The sequence below is a fragment of the Arvicola amphibius genome, chromosome 5 (assembly GCF_903992535.2).
Source record: "Arvicola amphibius chromosome 5, mArvAmp1.2, whole genome shotgun sequence".
Taxonomy (NCBI): domain Eukaryota; kingdom Metazoa; phylum Chordata; class Mammalia; order Rodentia; family Cricetidae; genus Arvicola; species Arvicola amphibius.
The window spans coordinates 156,861,122-156,878,021 of record NC_052051.1 but is presented as its reverse complement, the minus strand read 5'-3'; the positions used below and the strand labels follow the sequence as shown (position 1 = coordinate 156,878,021).

Sequence of the window (16,900 nt, the reverse complement as noted above, 5' to 3'; positions counted from 1 at the left end):
TCAAATTAACAAAGAAATAGACATCCCTTATTCCTCTTCATCTTCTTCCTCTTCTTCTTGAAGACAGGGTCTCACTGTGCACCCCAGACTGTCCTAGATTCACAATCAGACTTTGAACTCACCGAGTTACCCTTTTCCTCTGCCTCGTGAGTGCTGTGTTTAAAAGCAGATGCCACTAAACCCAGCTTACATGGATAAAAGAAGATATCCAGATAGCTAATAAACACATGGAAAAGAACATTAAATAATAATAGGGAAATCCAAACTGAAGTCATAATGAGATATAACTTCATATCTGTTAGAATGGCATTATCAAAAAGAAAAATATCAATAGATGTAGAAAGGGCCTATATAATGTCACACCCACTAGCCAACATTCTAAATGGAGAAAAATTTGAAGCAATCTCGTTAAAATCAAGAATGAGAGAGGGATGTTCTCTATCTCCATTCCTCTTTAATATAGTACTTGAAGCCCTAACTAGGGTATTAAGAAAAGAGAAGGAAACTAAAGGGATACAACTATCCCTATTTGCAGATAGTTTGATATTATATATAAGAGATCTCAAATATTGCACCAGAAAATTAGAAATGATCACTTCAGCAAGTGGCTGGATACAAAATTAACTTACAAAGCTCAACATCCTTTCCACACATCAATAACAAACATACTGAGAATGGAACCCATGGAAACATACCTGTTCACTATATCTTCACAGGAGAGAGAGAGAGAGAGAGAGAGAGAGAGAGAGAGAGATAAAATACCCAGGAATAAACCTAACCAAGGAGGTAAAAGGTCTTTACAATGAAAAATTTAACTTCTTAAGAAATAAATGGAGGAAGTCACTAGGAAATGGGAAGACCTCCCATGCTCATGGATCACTACATTGAAACATAATCCTACAAAAAGCAGTTTATAGTTTCAGTGCATTCTCAGTGAAGCTTTATATGAGAGATAGAAAAACACCTCTAAACTTCATATGAAAGCACAAAAGGCATGAATAATGTCAGCAATCTGTATCTAAAAAATAATAATGACCCATTATCACCATACAATATTTTAAGTCACATTACACAGCAATAGTAATAAAACCAGCATGATACAAGAGTGGACTTGTAGATCAATGGAACAATAGAAGACACAGTCTCAAATGCACATTAGTACAGCCACTTGATATTCGACCAAGATGTCAAAAACACAGCCTGGAGGAAAGAGAGTATCTTCCACAAACAGTCCTGGGAAAATTTGATGCACACATGTAGAAGATTTATATTTATTATCATGCACAAAATTAACTCCAAATAGATCAAAGACTTCAGGGAGAAACATGAAAGTCTGAAATTGCTAGAAGAAAACAGACTGTCCCTATAGGATATAGGTACAGAAAAGACTTTCTTTTAATAGAACTTCAATGGCCCAGGAATCAGCCCCAGCAATGAACAGATGGGATCTTATAAACTAAAAGCTTACGTGTATTAAGGGAATAATAAGTGAGGAGGAGAGAATCTTCACCAGCTATACCTCCAACAGAAGACTAATGCCTAGAATAGTGCAGAGAACTTAAACAATAAAATAGCAAAGAAAAACAGTCCAATAGAAGGGGGCTATAAATCTGCAGTGGTTTGAATGAGCATGTCTCTTATAGGCTTAGGCATTTGAATTCTTGGTCTCCATTTGATAATGCTACTTGGGGATACTTATGGAGTTGGTACAGTGTTGCTGAAGAAAGTATATTACTTTATATTTCTTTTACTTTATAATTTTTTATTTTATATCACTGGAGGTGGGCTTTGAGAGTCTAAACCTCACTGCATTTCCAGTTCACTATCTCTGCTTTGTGTTTGTGGTTGAAAATAGGATCTCTCAGCTCCCTGCTCCTGATACTGTGTCAGCCACAATGGTCATGATATTTTATCACAGCAATGGAAAGGTAGCTAATACAAGATGATTAACAAAAAGTTCTGCAAGAAAAACAAAAGTTGTTAAGACCATCATTAGCAAACAGGGAAGTGGAACCTTACTTTAAGGTTTCATCTTGACCCAACCAGAATGGCTAAGAACAAATAAGCAAATTACAGTAAATGCTAGCAAGGATATAAGGAGAGGAGAATCTTTATCCACTGTTGGTAGGATTATAGAATGGTGCAGCCGCTATGGAAATCAGTGTAGAGAACACACACACACACATTCACACTCACACACAGATACACAGAGGGGAGAGAGAGAGACAGAGAGAGAGAGAGAGAGAGAGAGAGAGAGAGAGAGAGAGAGAGAGAGAGCTTACAATCAAGCTATACCACTCTTTGATATATACTTGATATCCTACTACAGAGACTTGCTCAGCTGTGTTCAGGACTCTATTCACAAGAGCCAGAGAGTGGAAACAGCCTAGATGTCCGTCAAGTCGTTACTAGATAATGAAAATGTGGTACACATCCACAATGGAATTCTACTCAGCTATAAAGAAAGAAGAAGCCATGAACTTTTCAGGTGAAGGAATGGAACTGAAAAGTATACTGAGTGAGATAACCCAGACTCAGAAAGACAAATGCTCTCTTTTCTTTGTGGGTTCTCCGTCTAAATCTATAGGTTTGAGTGTATAACTTAGAGTAACCACGGAACCCAGTGAAGTAGAAAGAGGCCATTGGGGGAGGGATGAAAAGTAGGGCTAGAGGAATGTCAGGACATAGGTGCTATGAAGGGGGAAGGGAGGATGGAATGGGGCATTTAACTGGGTAGCAGTGAGGAAACATAATCTAAGTCTGATATATATGGAGAGTGAGAACATGTTTTGAAGCAGTTACCCCCCAGAGCAGGATAAATCGCTTCCCCGAAGACTTAGACTATTTTACAAAAACCCCGAGTGTCAGGCAGGGGCTACTTCCCTGAGTTGTTAGTCAAGGAGTCTGTTGTTCCTGGTTGCCTAACAAACGTGAAGGTAAAACCCTCTTGCTGAAGATACTACAAACTTTGCTCCAAGGACCTGTAGAAACCAAGCTGAAGCTTATCTGGGAGTCTCTTCCCTGAAGCTAGTTGTCATGTGTTAGAAGGTGCTGTGCCAGGTGCCTCAGGAGAAAAGATATCAATAGTCTTACCCAACTCTAAAGCCCGAGAGCCACAATAATAACGGGACTCGCAAGATAGTGCAATAGTGGCCCTTGTGTCCCGATGGCAGCCAAGCAGTGTCTAATAAGAACCGCTCACTTGGAGGTAACTCCTGCCTGCTAAGGTAAGTTTCCCCCAGAATCTCTAGCTGGGAAGGGCCCATACTGTTAAAGTAATACAGCTGCCATTTTCTTCTGATGCTCGTCCTTCCGCTCCTCGATAAGTGCCACTTGCACATCTCACAAGAGAAGCTTCTTTCTGCAGCAGACATCAAAATGCAGAGAATAAGTGACTGCGGCATCCCCAGCCCCCAGGGGAAATCTGTGCACAACACCTACACCTATGGCTCAGGGAACATCTTGGAAGTTGGGGTGGAAATATTGTTAGAACCAGAGAACTGAGATGCCTGCTCTGTGGCGGTTTCTTCTGGACAGGAGTGTCTCACCCATGAACTCTCAACAACCTAGTTGCCTGCACAAAACCTGCAAAGACCAAACCCATCAACACACCGATGCAGATTGGAAGAAAATGTCATAAGGTTCCACCCCCAGATGAAAAGCTGTATGTCTGTTGAGGGACAAAGAACCAATTTTTGGTGTTGTTTTGTTTTGTTTTTAGGGACAAGACCTCAGACCTAAAGGTCAGCTTATTTAATTTGCACTTATGCAGATAAGTACAAAGTAGTTAGACTCAGTAGGTCATATATTCATACACACACATATGTAGTCGACTTTTTAAAAAATCGTTTACTCTTTGGGGACCTGTCACCCAGCTCCCAAAGAAATAGACTGAGACCGTTGTTGCTTATGAATGCCTGGTGTTAGCTTGGAAGGCTCCCTTCTCTTTATTCTCTTTGCCCACCAGTCCCCTGCCCCATTTCTCTCTCTTGCCTAGGTATCAGTCATTTAGCTATTTATTACACCAGTCAGGTGTTTTAGGCAGGCACAGTAACACAGCTTCACAGAGTTAAACAAATGCAACATGAAAGAATGCAACACATCTTTGCATCATTAAACAAATGTTTCACAGCATAAATGAATGCAACATATCTTTAACTAATATTCTGCAACACACACATATATACATATACATTTAACAAACAAATACAGAAGAGTTCATGAATTAAAAGGGAGTGGTTGGGAAGAGAGGGAAGCTGAGGGAGGGAAAATGCAGGGTGGAAAAGATAGAAATACAGTATAGGCATGTATAAAATCCTTAAAAGAAAGGTAAGTATCTCATGTAAAGGGGATGTCAGCATGCTGCTCATGAGAATGTAAATTAGTACAAATACTATAGAAAACAATATGGAAATTTCTTAAAATGGTAAATATGGAATTACCATATGATCGTTAATCCTATATGTCCAAAGGAAATAAGTCATCAAAGAAATAAAATCAGCATGTCAGAGATATTTCTGCACTCACCTCCTTTGCAGCACCCTTCACTGTAGGTGAAACGTGGATACAGCCTAAGCATCTACCTGATAGAACAGATAAAGATGTGGTGTGTATACACATGGAACAGCATTCAGCCTTAAAGGAGGGCAGTCCTGTCATGTGCAACAATATGGATGATGAACCTGAAACATGTTATACTAAGCAAAATAAGATAGACAAATTCTATGTGATCTTATATGTTGCATCTAACAAGTTGAGCTCATGAAAACAGTAAATTTGTGGTTACCAGGGGTAGGATGGAGCTTTGGACTACAGCATAGAGATGTTGATAATCATAGTTGCCAGGGGTAGGATGGGACTTTGGGGTACAGCAGAGAGATATTGATAATCACAGTCGCCAGGAGTAGGATGGGACTTTAGGGTACAGTAGAGAGATGCTGCTCAATGATAAAGAATCTCAGACAGAGGAATACATTAAAACAATCTGTGTACAACACACTCTAGTGAATATCAACAAGTTGTTGTTCTTGAAAATTACTACAGATAGATTTAAGTATTTGCACCATAAAACATGTACATGTGTGAAGTAATGTATGTATGAAGCTGATTAAGGCATTCCATAACCTATTTATAATTCAGAGCATACCAAATATATCTAAAATTTACATATTAAGACAAAAGACTTAAGGTAATGGGGTTTGCAGCTCTGTGCAAAAGATTAGTTTGTCATTTATGTGTGAATAGTGATATTTCTCGCTAAGTCTTTTGGAATACTTTCTAAAGCACAGCTAACTTCTCAAATTTAAGCAGCGGCATAACGTTGTATCAAATCTCCTTGTTCACAGTATGAAAATGGGGCAGATAATAAACGTTCTTCATACTCCACCACCTGACTGTCCCTTCCATTCCTTTGACGATTTCCGGAGGCACTGGGATGACCTGGTAAGAAGCACATGTGCGTCTCATTAAGTGTTATTTGACCTCTTTGCTTGCCATGTAACACAAGGACAGACTCCTCCAGCAAGGTTTATATCGTGTGCTTAATTTATAGTACGGCTATAAACTTCCGGAAGACCGTGGAGACCTGAAAACATACTGCAGCATCTACTTCAGAATGACCAAAGAAAGGACCTTCACGTATCCTTTGTACACTGGTGATAGCAGATACTTTCTGTCTGCCTTGTGAGCCAGGCTTGCTCATGCCCCGTGCTGTCATTATTTCATGGACCCACGTTTCCTGTACAGCTGTTTTTAATTTAGCTTAGAAGATGATAATAAAAATTTTTGTGGATGTTTATTTTGGGTATTTTTGTTTTGTTTTTGAGACAGGTCTCGTATAACCCAGACTGGCTGGGAACTCACGGTGTATCTCAAGCTACTCTGGAATTTCTGATACTCCTGTCTGTACTTTACAAGTGCTGCTATTACAGGCATACGCCACCACATTCAGTTTTTGCTGAGGATAGGATTGGGTCCAACACTCACTGCAAGACTCTATATTACATCACGCCAGCTGAGCTACATCCCCAACCTCTCATCTCCTAATCTTTAACAGATCTTAATTGCTTCTAATATGAAACTACTTTAGTGACAGGAAGAAGATAAAGTCTTGTTATGTAACCCAGGCTATTCTTGAACGGGCCATCCTCCTGCCTCAGTTTTCTCAGTGCTGGACTTACCAACATTCCAGGCTACAAAGACTATTACTTAAAGACTATTGAAAAATTTAGAGAAGAAAAGAAAATTCAGAATAGCAAAAGGTATGTTCATATATTTTCTAGCAGAACATTAAGAAACCAATCATAGGATTCTCCTTAGCCAAGAGCTCCCCCTAGTGCTGCCCAGGCAGTATTGAACAGGTTAAGTTAAAGGTCACTAAGACTGGTTTTGAAGTCTGACTATAATTGGTAATGGGTTTCTTCTCCATGCCAAGTTTTTCATTGCTTTTGAAGATAAGAGCAGCTTAATGTGTACTAATTTTGTCCTTATACTCTGCACAGGTGATAGATGGTATTGTGATCTACTCTACTTACAATTCTATTTATAAAACAAAGTCACGGTGATTCATCTTGATTGTCTCATATCACACACGTGTAATTTTTTTAATAAAAATAAACTTAAAATAGAAGGGAAGGAGGAATGCTTTTAGCTTTGAAAACAGTAGAATATAACATAAAAATAGAATCTATTTGTCTGCATCTTGTCAACATTGCCGCCTTTTGCTGTCTTGCAGACAGCAACCTTCGTGTTGCTCTTTAACCTTTCCCCTTGCTCAGGTACCCTCTCAGCTGCATCAGGAGTCAGCCCATCCAGTTCTTCCCGAGGGTGGATTTGGAAGGTGTGCTGAAAAGCTTTCTTTCAGACTTAAAATCTAAACTGCCTCACATATGTGGATTTCCCATGAAGATGACAAGTAAGCCCTGCTACTACACACAGGAGCTAAGCAGACCACAAGCACGGGTAAGACGCACGCTTATCTCACCCAGGGACTCAGTTCTTTAGCAGATCACCAACTTTTCTTGGTACAGCATCTCGCAAGTGCTATTTGTTGTTACTGCTACTTAATTGTTTGCCCTACCGTTGCTATTATTGCGCTAACAGGATGAAAGCCGCTGTCCTGATTTTCCCACACCGAAAGCATGGGTGCAGCAGAAGGGCATCCAGCAATAGCCTGGATAATTGGTGGGCTTCTAAAATTCTTCTTAACGATTACCTTAATACTGGGATGCTACTGGATATCTGTAAAATATTTAGTTTACATAATTCTATATCATTACCCAAAGTTGTATACGCTATGTGTCAGTGCGAGAAGTTAAAAGTCTACTAAGCTGCGTTTCCGGCGACACCCAGAAGAGAGATGTGAGCCCTGAAGCGCATTGCTCTGAGCTGCTCACGGCTCCACAGAGCCTCAGCTGTTGACAGCTTAAGAATATTTAAGTTCTGTGAATTATTTATGATCTCATTGTTGTCTACACAGGCGTCTTTTGCTTTTCTATACATTTTGAATATAAACCTAAGTTTCCTCCCTTTTGGCTATGTACAGTATTTTAAAAGTTAAAGCAATGAGTGAACAATGTATCGACCGGCTAGGGAGCAAGCGGTGCTCTGGGCACTGCTCTCCCTGGATGTGCGCTTCAGACAAGGGCTGGAAAGCAGGTGTGAGTGTAGCTACCTCAGGTGCAGACACACACGTCTGCAGAATGCAAGTCATTTGTCTTTATCCTAATCCGCCTAGAGTTTTGGTGTATCTCAAGTAATAGGTACATTAAAAAACATACAGTTTGTGAAACCCAAGAATCTAAAGAGCAAGTGTTCTTTGCTTGTCTATAATTAGTTTCAACTTAGTTCTCAGATATGTTTCTTTCAAGGCAGTGGGAAAACACTCGCTCTCCAGAGTGACGCCATCAGTTTTGACAAAATGTCTCCTGGTATTTGATGGGATAATTTAAGAGTATTTGCAATGACCGCATCTGTGTGCTTATGTAGCATGTATAAGCTGTGGTTTGTGGGGAGTGTGTTGGGTGTCTAGTGCTCTCTGTGGAGAAGAGCAGACACCCTAATGTCGGTCTGCACTGCACCCCAATCCAGTGAGTGAGCAGTGCGACTTCTGCCTAGCAGTGACTGAAGTCAAGGGAAGTGTTTGTAGTTGACTTTTTCAGCAAAGCTGGCACAGGCATTGCTTCCCCTTCTTTCCAACTTCCCACAGTTGTTGTGCATCTAATTGACAGGCCGTAAGTTCCATTCAGGAACCCTGAATGTCAGCGAGCAAACGGCGCATTGAACTTCACAGTGCTACTCTCGGAAACTGAGAACAGGAATTCAAGTAGAAGCAGAAATGGAGAAATAGTACTGACTGGCTTGCTCTCTGTGGCTTGCTGAGCCTACTTTCTTATAGAACTCAGGAACACCTTTCCGAGAGTAGCACTGTCCACGGTGGGCTAGACCCTCCAATATCAACAATGAATCATGAAAATACCTCCACAGGTGTGCTCATATGCCAGTCTGACAGACGTTGTTCCTCAGTTGACACACTCTTTTCCTGGTGACTCTAGTTTGTGGCAAGTTGACAAAATCTAACTAGTTCAGTTGTTCTTATACAGCAGTGAAAGCCCAGTATACATTTATTTCAAAAACAATAGAAACACTTTCCATCAACAATTGAACAGATAAGAAAAACATCATATATACATACTATGCAATAGTCAATCACAAGAAAAGAAATCCTGATAGTTGCTGCAACATACCTGAATCTTGAAAAAAAAAATGTATGTTAGGTGAAATAAGTCCAACACTAAAAGGAAATATTGTATGATCTCATATGAAGTATCTAGAATGGGCAGACATAGCAAAAGAAAATGAAGCAAGTGTTGCCAGAATCCTGGAGCAAGGGGAAGGTGTGAGTTATTTACAAAGGTCTACGTTTTGGTTTTGTGTGGGAAGAAGAAACCGTAGGTGGCAGTTCCGTCCCCCGGGCAATGTTAAGTGTGCTAGAGGCCTCTGAGTTGTGCATCTAGGCTGAAGCAGTGGAAACGTCTCCTTTGTTTCTTTATTTTAAATATGGGGCGCTTCACAAATTTGCCTTCATCCTTGCGCAGGGACCATACTAATCTCTGTCTCATCCAGTTCTAGTCTGGGCTCACAAGTGAACACGGGAAACTTGATTTCCTGTGCAGACAGAGGTTTTAGAGGCGAGGACGCACTTGGGTCTCTTTGCTGTATCTAACTAGTTGGTTTGAGAAGGGCTGAGTTACTGCCAGGCACCAGAGACTGGTGGTGCAAACACGGGCAGGCTTAAGACACGCACCCCTGCCCTGAAGTCAAAACCCCACTTAGAAGTCAAAACCCCTCCATTCCATCTTACATTTGATTTACATAGGGCTGTAATGTGGCCTGAGAAATCTACACATTACACCAGAAGGCTCGTTTGTATTTTCCTTTTCTGCGGTTCTATGCATCTTAGTGTTACTTTGTGTTCATATTCTGATACTTTGTATTTTCTTTCTTGTTTATTATTAACATTACATTTTTACATTTTCCTAATCTCCATCCTTCCAGGAAAACAAAGTCAAACCCCCCAATCTGACGACGAAAAGCCACTTCAGAGCGGCTCTGACTCAAGCCACTCTGCTGAAGCCCACAGGGGCTCTGCCTTTAGTCCCTCAGCCAGCAGCAGCCAGCCACAAGGTGGAGCCTTTGGTCAGCCCGCAGCGCGCAGGCTTGTCTGCAGCGGGCCGCTGCCAGCCAGGGTCTCCGCAGCACAGAAAGCCCGCCTGGCCTCTCAGGGCGCCACCCCTACGTGTTGGGGAGTCAAAACCCAGCAGTGAAAATATACAGACTCAAGGCGATAATCTTTGCTCACAAAGTAAGAGGGCCCCGGCGTTCATACCGGTTTTCAAAAGGAAATCTGAGCAAGTGAACAAAGACGTCTCAACACTCGGCAGCCTGAAAAGAAAACAGAGTGCGGTTACACAACCTACATGCTGGCTCAGAAAAACTAGCGTGACCCAGGGGGGCAAACCAAGTGTAGGTTCAGCTCGAGAAAAAGACCAGAGAGTAACATTCAAGTCCAGGCTAGGAATTTAAATCAGAAGAACGTCAGAACTCTGCTAGGGAAAAGCTCTGAGTTCCTTGAGCCTGAGGGGAAACGTCCCTCTTGTGAGGTGGAGCGGGCTGCGCGCCTCACTGAAGGGGGGCCACTGTCTACCAACACCACGACACAAATGTCAGGCAGTAGTTTAAGTACGGTAAAAAGTGCTGTTGACAGCCACGCCAGCGGAAGACGCAATTTAACAAGCAGATTTATAACACAAATTTTGGGGAAAAGCTTATGAGTCACTAAAAACTCAAAGCCAACCACACATTTTTGAATCAGAAACGGAAGACTCCCCACTCCAACAGCAACAGTTAACAGATCGGACTGAAGAAGCTGACGCAGCCGATCATGGCCTCATGGAGAGCAAAGCATCCCAGAAGCACAGACGGAAGCTAAGCCTTGAGTCTTCACAGTCTTCTACAAAGCATCGTCCTAATGCTGCTCATCAGAGGAAATCTGGTTCTTCTAGAAAACAGGTAAAGGTTTGTTTTTCTTTCAACCTGGAAAAAATTCATGATAAGCTGGCTAGACTTTTAGAGCCTTTAATAAGAATGTAAATAACTTGCTCAAGTTGATGTAGAAATGTGGTAATTAAGAAAGCCAACCCTGCTCCACCTTGAAAAGGATGCTCAGCCTGGCGTGTTGTTACCACTCTTAGTCCCAGCGTCTGGGAGGCAGAGTCAGGAGGATCTCTGTGCATCTGAGGCCAATCTGATCTATAGAGCAAGTTCCAGGACAGCCAGGGCTACGCAGAGAAACCCTGTCTCAAAAAATAAAAAACAAACAAGCAACAGCAAGCAGGACATCTAAGGACATTCACAGTGCACAGAACATTGTAGAAAGGGAGCAGAAAGGATGTAGGAGCTGGAGGAGGGGTGGGCTGGGGACGCTATGAAACAGTGTCTCTGGACAAGACACGGCCGTGTGCCTGTGAGCTCACCGTGGCTATGGTTCCCTGAGGAAGACTGGGCTCCCCACCCCAACATTTCATGTTGGGGAAAGGGGATCATGAGTTCCCACTCACTCTGAGAGAATGTGAGCTGTTTAGGGTTGCTTAAGTAGTGTAATCACCAACATGTTGACCATGCTCCAACAAATGACTTCCCACCATGCTCACACAAGTCACCAAAATTAAACTCAGTTGGTCAAAAATTTCAAGGCATCAGCATAGGAACAAGACTTGTTTTAAAGGGTTTTGATGGAGGAGGGTTTGAGGAGGGTCTGGGAATGGCAATGGCTAGACTTCACTATATATATATGTATGAAATTGTCAAAGATTTTTAAAAGAGAGGACTAACTCTCTTAAGACTCAAAACTGTTAGTAATATGGTTAATTTGTAACAAGATGCCGTTTTTCAATTTGATACAGGTACCTAATACAATAAAACCTCAGAAGTCCTTTGGCATTCCTGAGACTGAGTACCTTGTGGAACAGAGACGGCCCACAGGTAACCGCAGGGCGCGCCCTTGCTTGCTTTACTTAAATAGAGAGAGCTGCACTTAGATCAGCAACGGGAATAGGAACAGCCACCCTGTGAATAAGCTACTGTTTTCCATGTGTGGACCCAAAGAATGGCTTTGAGAAGGACCACTGGGTCCCTTCTCTTTAGTTTTGGGGTCCTACAGACTAATAAGCCAGTGCCTGCCTTGTGGTCACAGCAGCTGACTGGATATGTAAGACTACGGCCCCACTGAAATATCCTTCTGCTTGGGCGATGACCGAAATAGCAGGCCTTAAGCAAAGTCCCAGAGCTAATCATTACAGTGACATTTACTCACAAGTGCTACGAAGCCAGCTACGCTTAACTGAGATTTAACTTTCATCCTGGGTCCCTGGCACCGAATTCACAAAGCTGTACATCTGGCAATAACATCTTATTCCTTGTTGCCATCTGCTCTGTCCTGAGAACAAACATGACTGAAGTACCCACAAACGTTCTGCACATAAAACCATTGGCGTGCGTTCAGATCCTTTAAGAACCAGCTAGAAAGCTGCTTTTCTGTTCCAAATGCTATTTCTTTCTAGAGCTAATAGAATTTTCAACCTGATTTGAATTAACTAAAAGGTGCCTAAGCCTATTCTTATATAAATTATGATGTGGTATCTTATGTAGTTTTAAACATCTTCATTTTAATACTCTCATGTGCCTGAAGAAAATATTGTATGTACCTTGGACATGGTTTTTTTTGCATTTTTAGAGATAAGAGGAATCTATTCTGGGTCCCATGGTCTTAGAAATATGGTCACTTTCTCATTTTGAATTGCTTAATGCCTGACATAGGAAGAATATCATGATGAAAAAGTTGTAGTTTCTGTAGTGATCAATGGACAATACCATCCTCCTGCTATAAAATTAATACATAGTTATATAAAAATTTTTGAGTAACATGGAGTAATCCAGTAAACAAGTTTAAAAAAAATTGGTCGCTGGAGAGATGACTTAGCAATTAAGAGCACTGTCTCCTCTTCCAGAAGACCCAGGTTCAGTTCCCAGGACCAACGTGGTGGTTCACAACAATATATAACTCCAGTTCCAGGGGATATAATGTCATCTTCTGGACTCTGTGGATAGCAGGCTTGCACATGGTACACAGCCATATATGAAAGGAAAACACCCATACACATAAAATAATAAATTTCTGAAAAGTGAACTCTACCTACAATTGCTCTTTCAGGGATGATCTCCCAGAACCCAGATGAAGTCCTGCAGACTTGGCTGTGGGCGAGACGCAGGCTGTGTGTGCTGCCCCTAGGACTTCCTGCTTCACTCGGCTCTTTTCTTCTCAGTTTTTGCTCAGTGTTTTATTGGATGTGGATATGCCATGTTTAACTAGCTCCCGACTGGTTAATACTTTTGTTTACAAACTTTCAGTATTATAAGGCATGTAAATTGTTCTATACAGAATGCTGCAAAGTTACTGAATTTTCTTTATATGGTACATTATTTTTTTTTAAAGAAGGAGTTTCACTCTGTAGCCCCCAGCTAGCCTGGAATTGCTATAAAGATCAGGCTGACCTCAAACTCACAGAGATCTCCCTGTTATCTACCTCCCATGTACCACCTTATCCAATGTAGTGTTGGGTCCGGGGGTTTGCACAGGATAGAAGGAGAAACCACCAAGTCTATTAAACCAGAAGCAAACTTCATTCCAGGAAAAGAAAAAGGGGAAATCTCTGCAGGGCACAAAAACTTATCAGCTATACCAGTGGCCACAGCCAGACTGGGATTCTGAGACTGTGGCCGTGGGCAGTTTCCAAACTCCACCTTTATAGCAAGAAGCAAGCGTTAGGCATGAACAAAAGAATTTATACAATCCCGAGGTAAACTCGGATACAAAGTGCTTTTTTCTTTTTCAATTTCCATTAGCAGGTTTTTTTTCAGTCAAACTAGTATTTGTATTTAGCCTGTTGTTTCTCTCTGGCACTTTCTGATGGTGTTTACCAAAGCTCTGCACTCCACTGATACTGCCAGGTTTGCTCAGCCAGAAGGGTATGGGACAATGCACAACCAAGAAGTCAGGTACACCCCATCATTTAAAAGTTAACTCAGCTCACATCAGTTGCTGGTCATGAGTGGCTGGTGTGGGGGGTATCTCAAAACTCACCCTCAGTTTGCAGAGGGACGGACTTGCACTGAAGGCTGAGTCTGGTCTTTAGCAAACTTATTTAGGCTTTGGCTCAGGCTCAGGGTTATATAGGTGATGGAGCAAGTGTCCAGAATCCCCTGCTTGTCCTCCACGAACAACCCTCTAACACTGTAAGGAACAGGAGCGAGAAGTACAAATAATGAGAATTCTTCTTTTTCAAAACTTTAAGACTTTTTAGTGGATTTGATAACATACCAAAGATACTTTTAAAGTCAAAATTCTTCACTGAATGCCCTACTACAATAATCCTTCATCATATAAAAGAACCAGCAGGGAATCAAGTGTAAGCTGACCCATGATTGTTTACATATGGTTTGCTGTTGCTACCAATTCATCAAAACACTGGAGTTAGACAAAAGCGAGTCCTAACCTCCTTCCCATGTGACTGTGGCTCCCGCTCCCAGAGTTATGCCTAGCAATTAGTTTGCTCTGTGCCTTACTGTGAGCACTTCTATTTCACAACTAGCTCTAGTTCCTAATTTATCATCTTCATAGGAAGAAAGTACATTTAATTCAAAGCCCATTTTAAATGCTCCTTTCTCATGAAGCCCATGTTGTGGAAAGTCAGCAGATCATAGTAAAGACCAGGACACTGTTTTTCTTGTGTCGAAATGTATTTCATGCCGGGCGGTGGTGGCGCACGCCTTTAATCCCAGCACTCAGGAGGCAGAGGCAGGCAGATCTCTGAGTTCAAGGCCAGCCTGGTCTACAAGAGCTAGTTCCAGGACAGGCTCTAGAAACTACAGGGAAACCCTGTCTCGAAAAACAAAAAAAAAAAAAAGAAATGTATTTCGTTTTGAGAGTGATGTACTGATACTGAAATATACATTTGTGGTTAGCAGTCATCCACACGTGGTCGTTCTTGGACCAGCCTTCCCGGGTGCTTCCTGGAGCTGCTCCATCATCGCACCTTAGGCTAGGAAGACATCGTATTGCTCAACTCAGCAAACTAGTTAGATAATGAGTCTACGCTGAAGCAATGTACAGCGCTTCCCAGTTCTTCACGGAATCTTTATAATCCCTCTTCCTCCACTCTACTAATCTGGACTACTTAGAACTGACAGCGTAATATTCCTTTCTGTTTTCTTCTTAGACGGGGCATCACGTAGCCCGGGTTGGCCTTGAACTCACTGTGTAGGTGGAATGGCTTTGAACTGCTGCTCTTCCCACCTCTGCTTCCAGGCTGCTAGATTATAGCTTGCTCAGCTTACGCCATGCTGGAGACTGAACCCAGGGTTTGTGCACTTGAGGCAAACCCTCTACCAGCTGACCACAGCCCAGTCACTAGTGTTTCATTTTAGATGAGTGTCCACGTACGTACAGGGTTCGCTGTGCTAACATGAATCTCTGAGTCTGTTTTCATTATAGTACATTTCTGTCTAACAATTGTTCTAATGAAACACACACACACCAAAAACCTGTGCTCAGATTCCAGAGAATCAATGAAGATCTTGGCTTATATTAAAGATTTCGATCTGGGGTGCTAGCGATGACTCAGCAGTTAGATCACTTGCTCCTCTTGTCAGGGATGCGTGTTTATTTCCCAGCACCATAGAACTGCTCACAACCACCTGTACTCAGGTTCCAAGGGGATCTGACATCTTCTTCAACCTCCCAGGCACCAGTCACACACATGATACACATACATACGGGCAGGAAAACTCATAAGCATAAAATAAAACAAATGTTTTTTAAAAGACTTCAATTCTGATGAGAGCCAAAATAATTGCAGTCAATTGGGGAAAAAAACAGATTTTTACTTTTTATAGGGTCTTGATGCTTTGTTTGCAGTATGGACCCATTCCAAAAATCTTTACTTTTCAATTCTGCATTACAGGGCCATTCCAGGTCTAAACAATAAGCGGTTTTATGTTTGCCTATATCCAGAAATTTAAAAATCAACCACCACACCAAAACAAACTTATGGAAATAGGCAAAACTCAATGCCAAGAATCACATTTATAGTTATGTAAAAATGTTTTTCATGTGTATTAGCTGCTTGCTATAATTGTATTTGGTTTTATGTTTTTATTATATAATTATTTTTACTTTATTTGTGTCTGTTACTCACTGTCGCAAATGAGATAAAACTTTGAGCATCTCATTGAATGGCTTTTATTTGTCTAGTTTACCAACCAATTTTCACTCTCTGTTTTCAAGTTGCATATGATCTGCTTTTATTCTGGACATGCTAATAGATGACTATTTGCTGATAATTATAAATAATCAATAAAAAGATTTAAAGATGCATGGCCCTTATGTGTTTATGTTTAGAATTTTCATGTTGTATATTATTTCAGATGACAAACAGTTAGAGCATTTCAAATGTTTGTACTTTTCAGATGTCAGGGTGACTGTACAGAGATGGGCCGGCTTAGGAACCCTGAAAATTCCTTCCCACTGTAGTTAATTTCCTAAGCCAGCTTAGGTCCTTAGTAAATCATAGAGTTTTGCTCTCAAAAGATCTTCATTTCATCTTAAAAGTTACTCATAGCTGGAGGGTGGTGGTGTATGCCTTTAATCTCGGCTCTTGGGAGGCAGAAGCAGGTGGATCTCTGAGTTTGAGACTCAGCCTGGTCTGCAGAGTTCCAGGACAGCCAGGACTACACAGTGAAACCCTGTCTGGAAAGAAAGAGATATCCATTAAAGTATTTGCCATGTGTCAAGCACTTTTGAGGTTTATAAGAGGGTGGTGACGTTTGTTTACAGAAGGGAAAGAAAGATGAGGTTCTTAGGCATAAAAAACAGCCTGTGGTTCAAGGGCACCAAGGAGCCTAGAGTGGCTGGAGTCTAAGAAGCCAGAGGGGGAGGATAAGTCGATCACACCTGGTCCCATGGGTTCCTGGAGAGCGTTTGCTTTATTCCACACGGTGACCCAATCTGACAGGGTTTGGCATGATACTGCAGCTGCTGTGGCATGGATAGAATAGGGCTCAGGAAATAGGAGAGAAGGTGAGAGACCAGCTCGGAATCCTGGCAGTTGATAAATGTCAGGACCACCGTGGGTGCAAGTCAGGAAGCTACAAAATGCTCCTGCTGTCTTGTGAAAGGTAGAGCCTACCAACCGGAGGGTAGGATTTTCAGGGGTATTGACAATAGTGTCTATGGCTTGATTGCTTGGAAGGATGAGATCCTAGCTTACAATGCTGAGACTTACCA

General features: G+C 41.7%; 1 protein-coding gene and 1 pseudogene across 1 annotated transcript in view; one reads left to right on the top strand and one right to left on the bottom strand.

Annotated features, from left to right (window-relative positions):
- Positions 1-16,671, top strand: part of C5H18orf63 (chromosome 5 C18orf63 homolog) — a 30,621-nt gene extending 13,950 nt beyond the window's left edge. The window contains 9 exon segments of the mRNA XM_042055180.1: positions 5,346-5,442; positions 5,552-5,637; positions 6,777-6,960; positions 9,556-10,033; positions 10,036-10,325; positions 10,327-10,569; positions 11,463-11,541; positions 13,542-13,614; positions 16,503-16,671. Of these exon segments, the coding sequence (XP_041911114.1) occupies positions 5,346-5,442; positions 5,552-5,637; positions 6,777-6,960; positions 9,556-10,033; positions 10,036-10,325; positions 10,327-10,569; positions 11,463-11,541; positions 13,542-13,614; positions 16,503-16,671 (1,699 nt within the window).
- On the bottom strand, positions 9,052-9,148 carry LOC119815926 (annotated as a pseudogene).
- Positions 16,672-16,900: the final 229 nt, after the last annotated feature.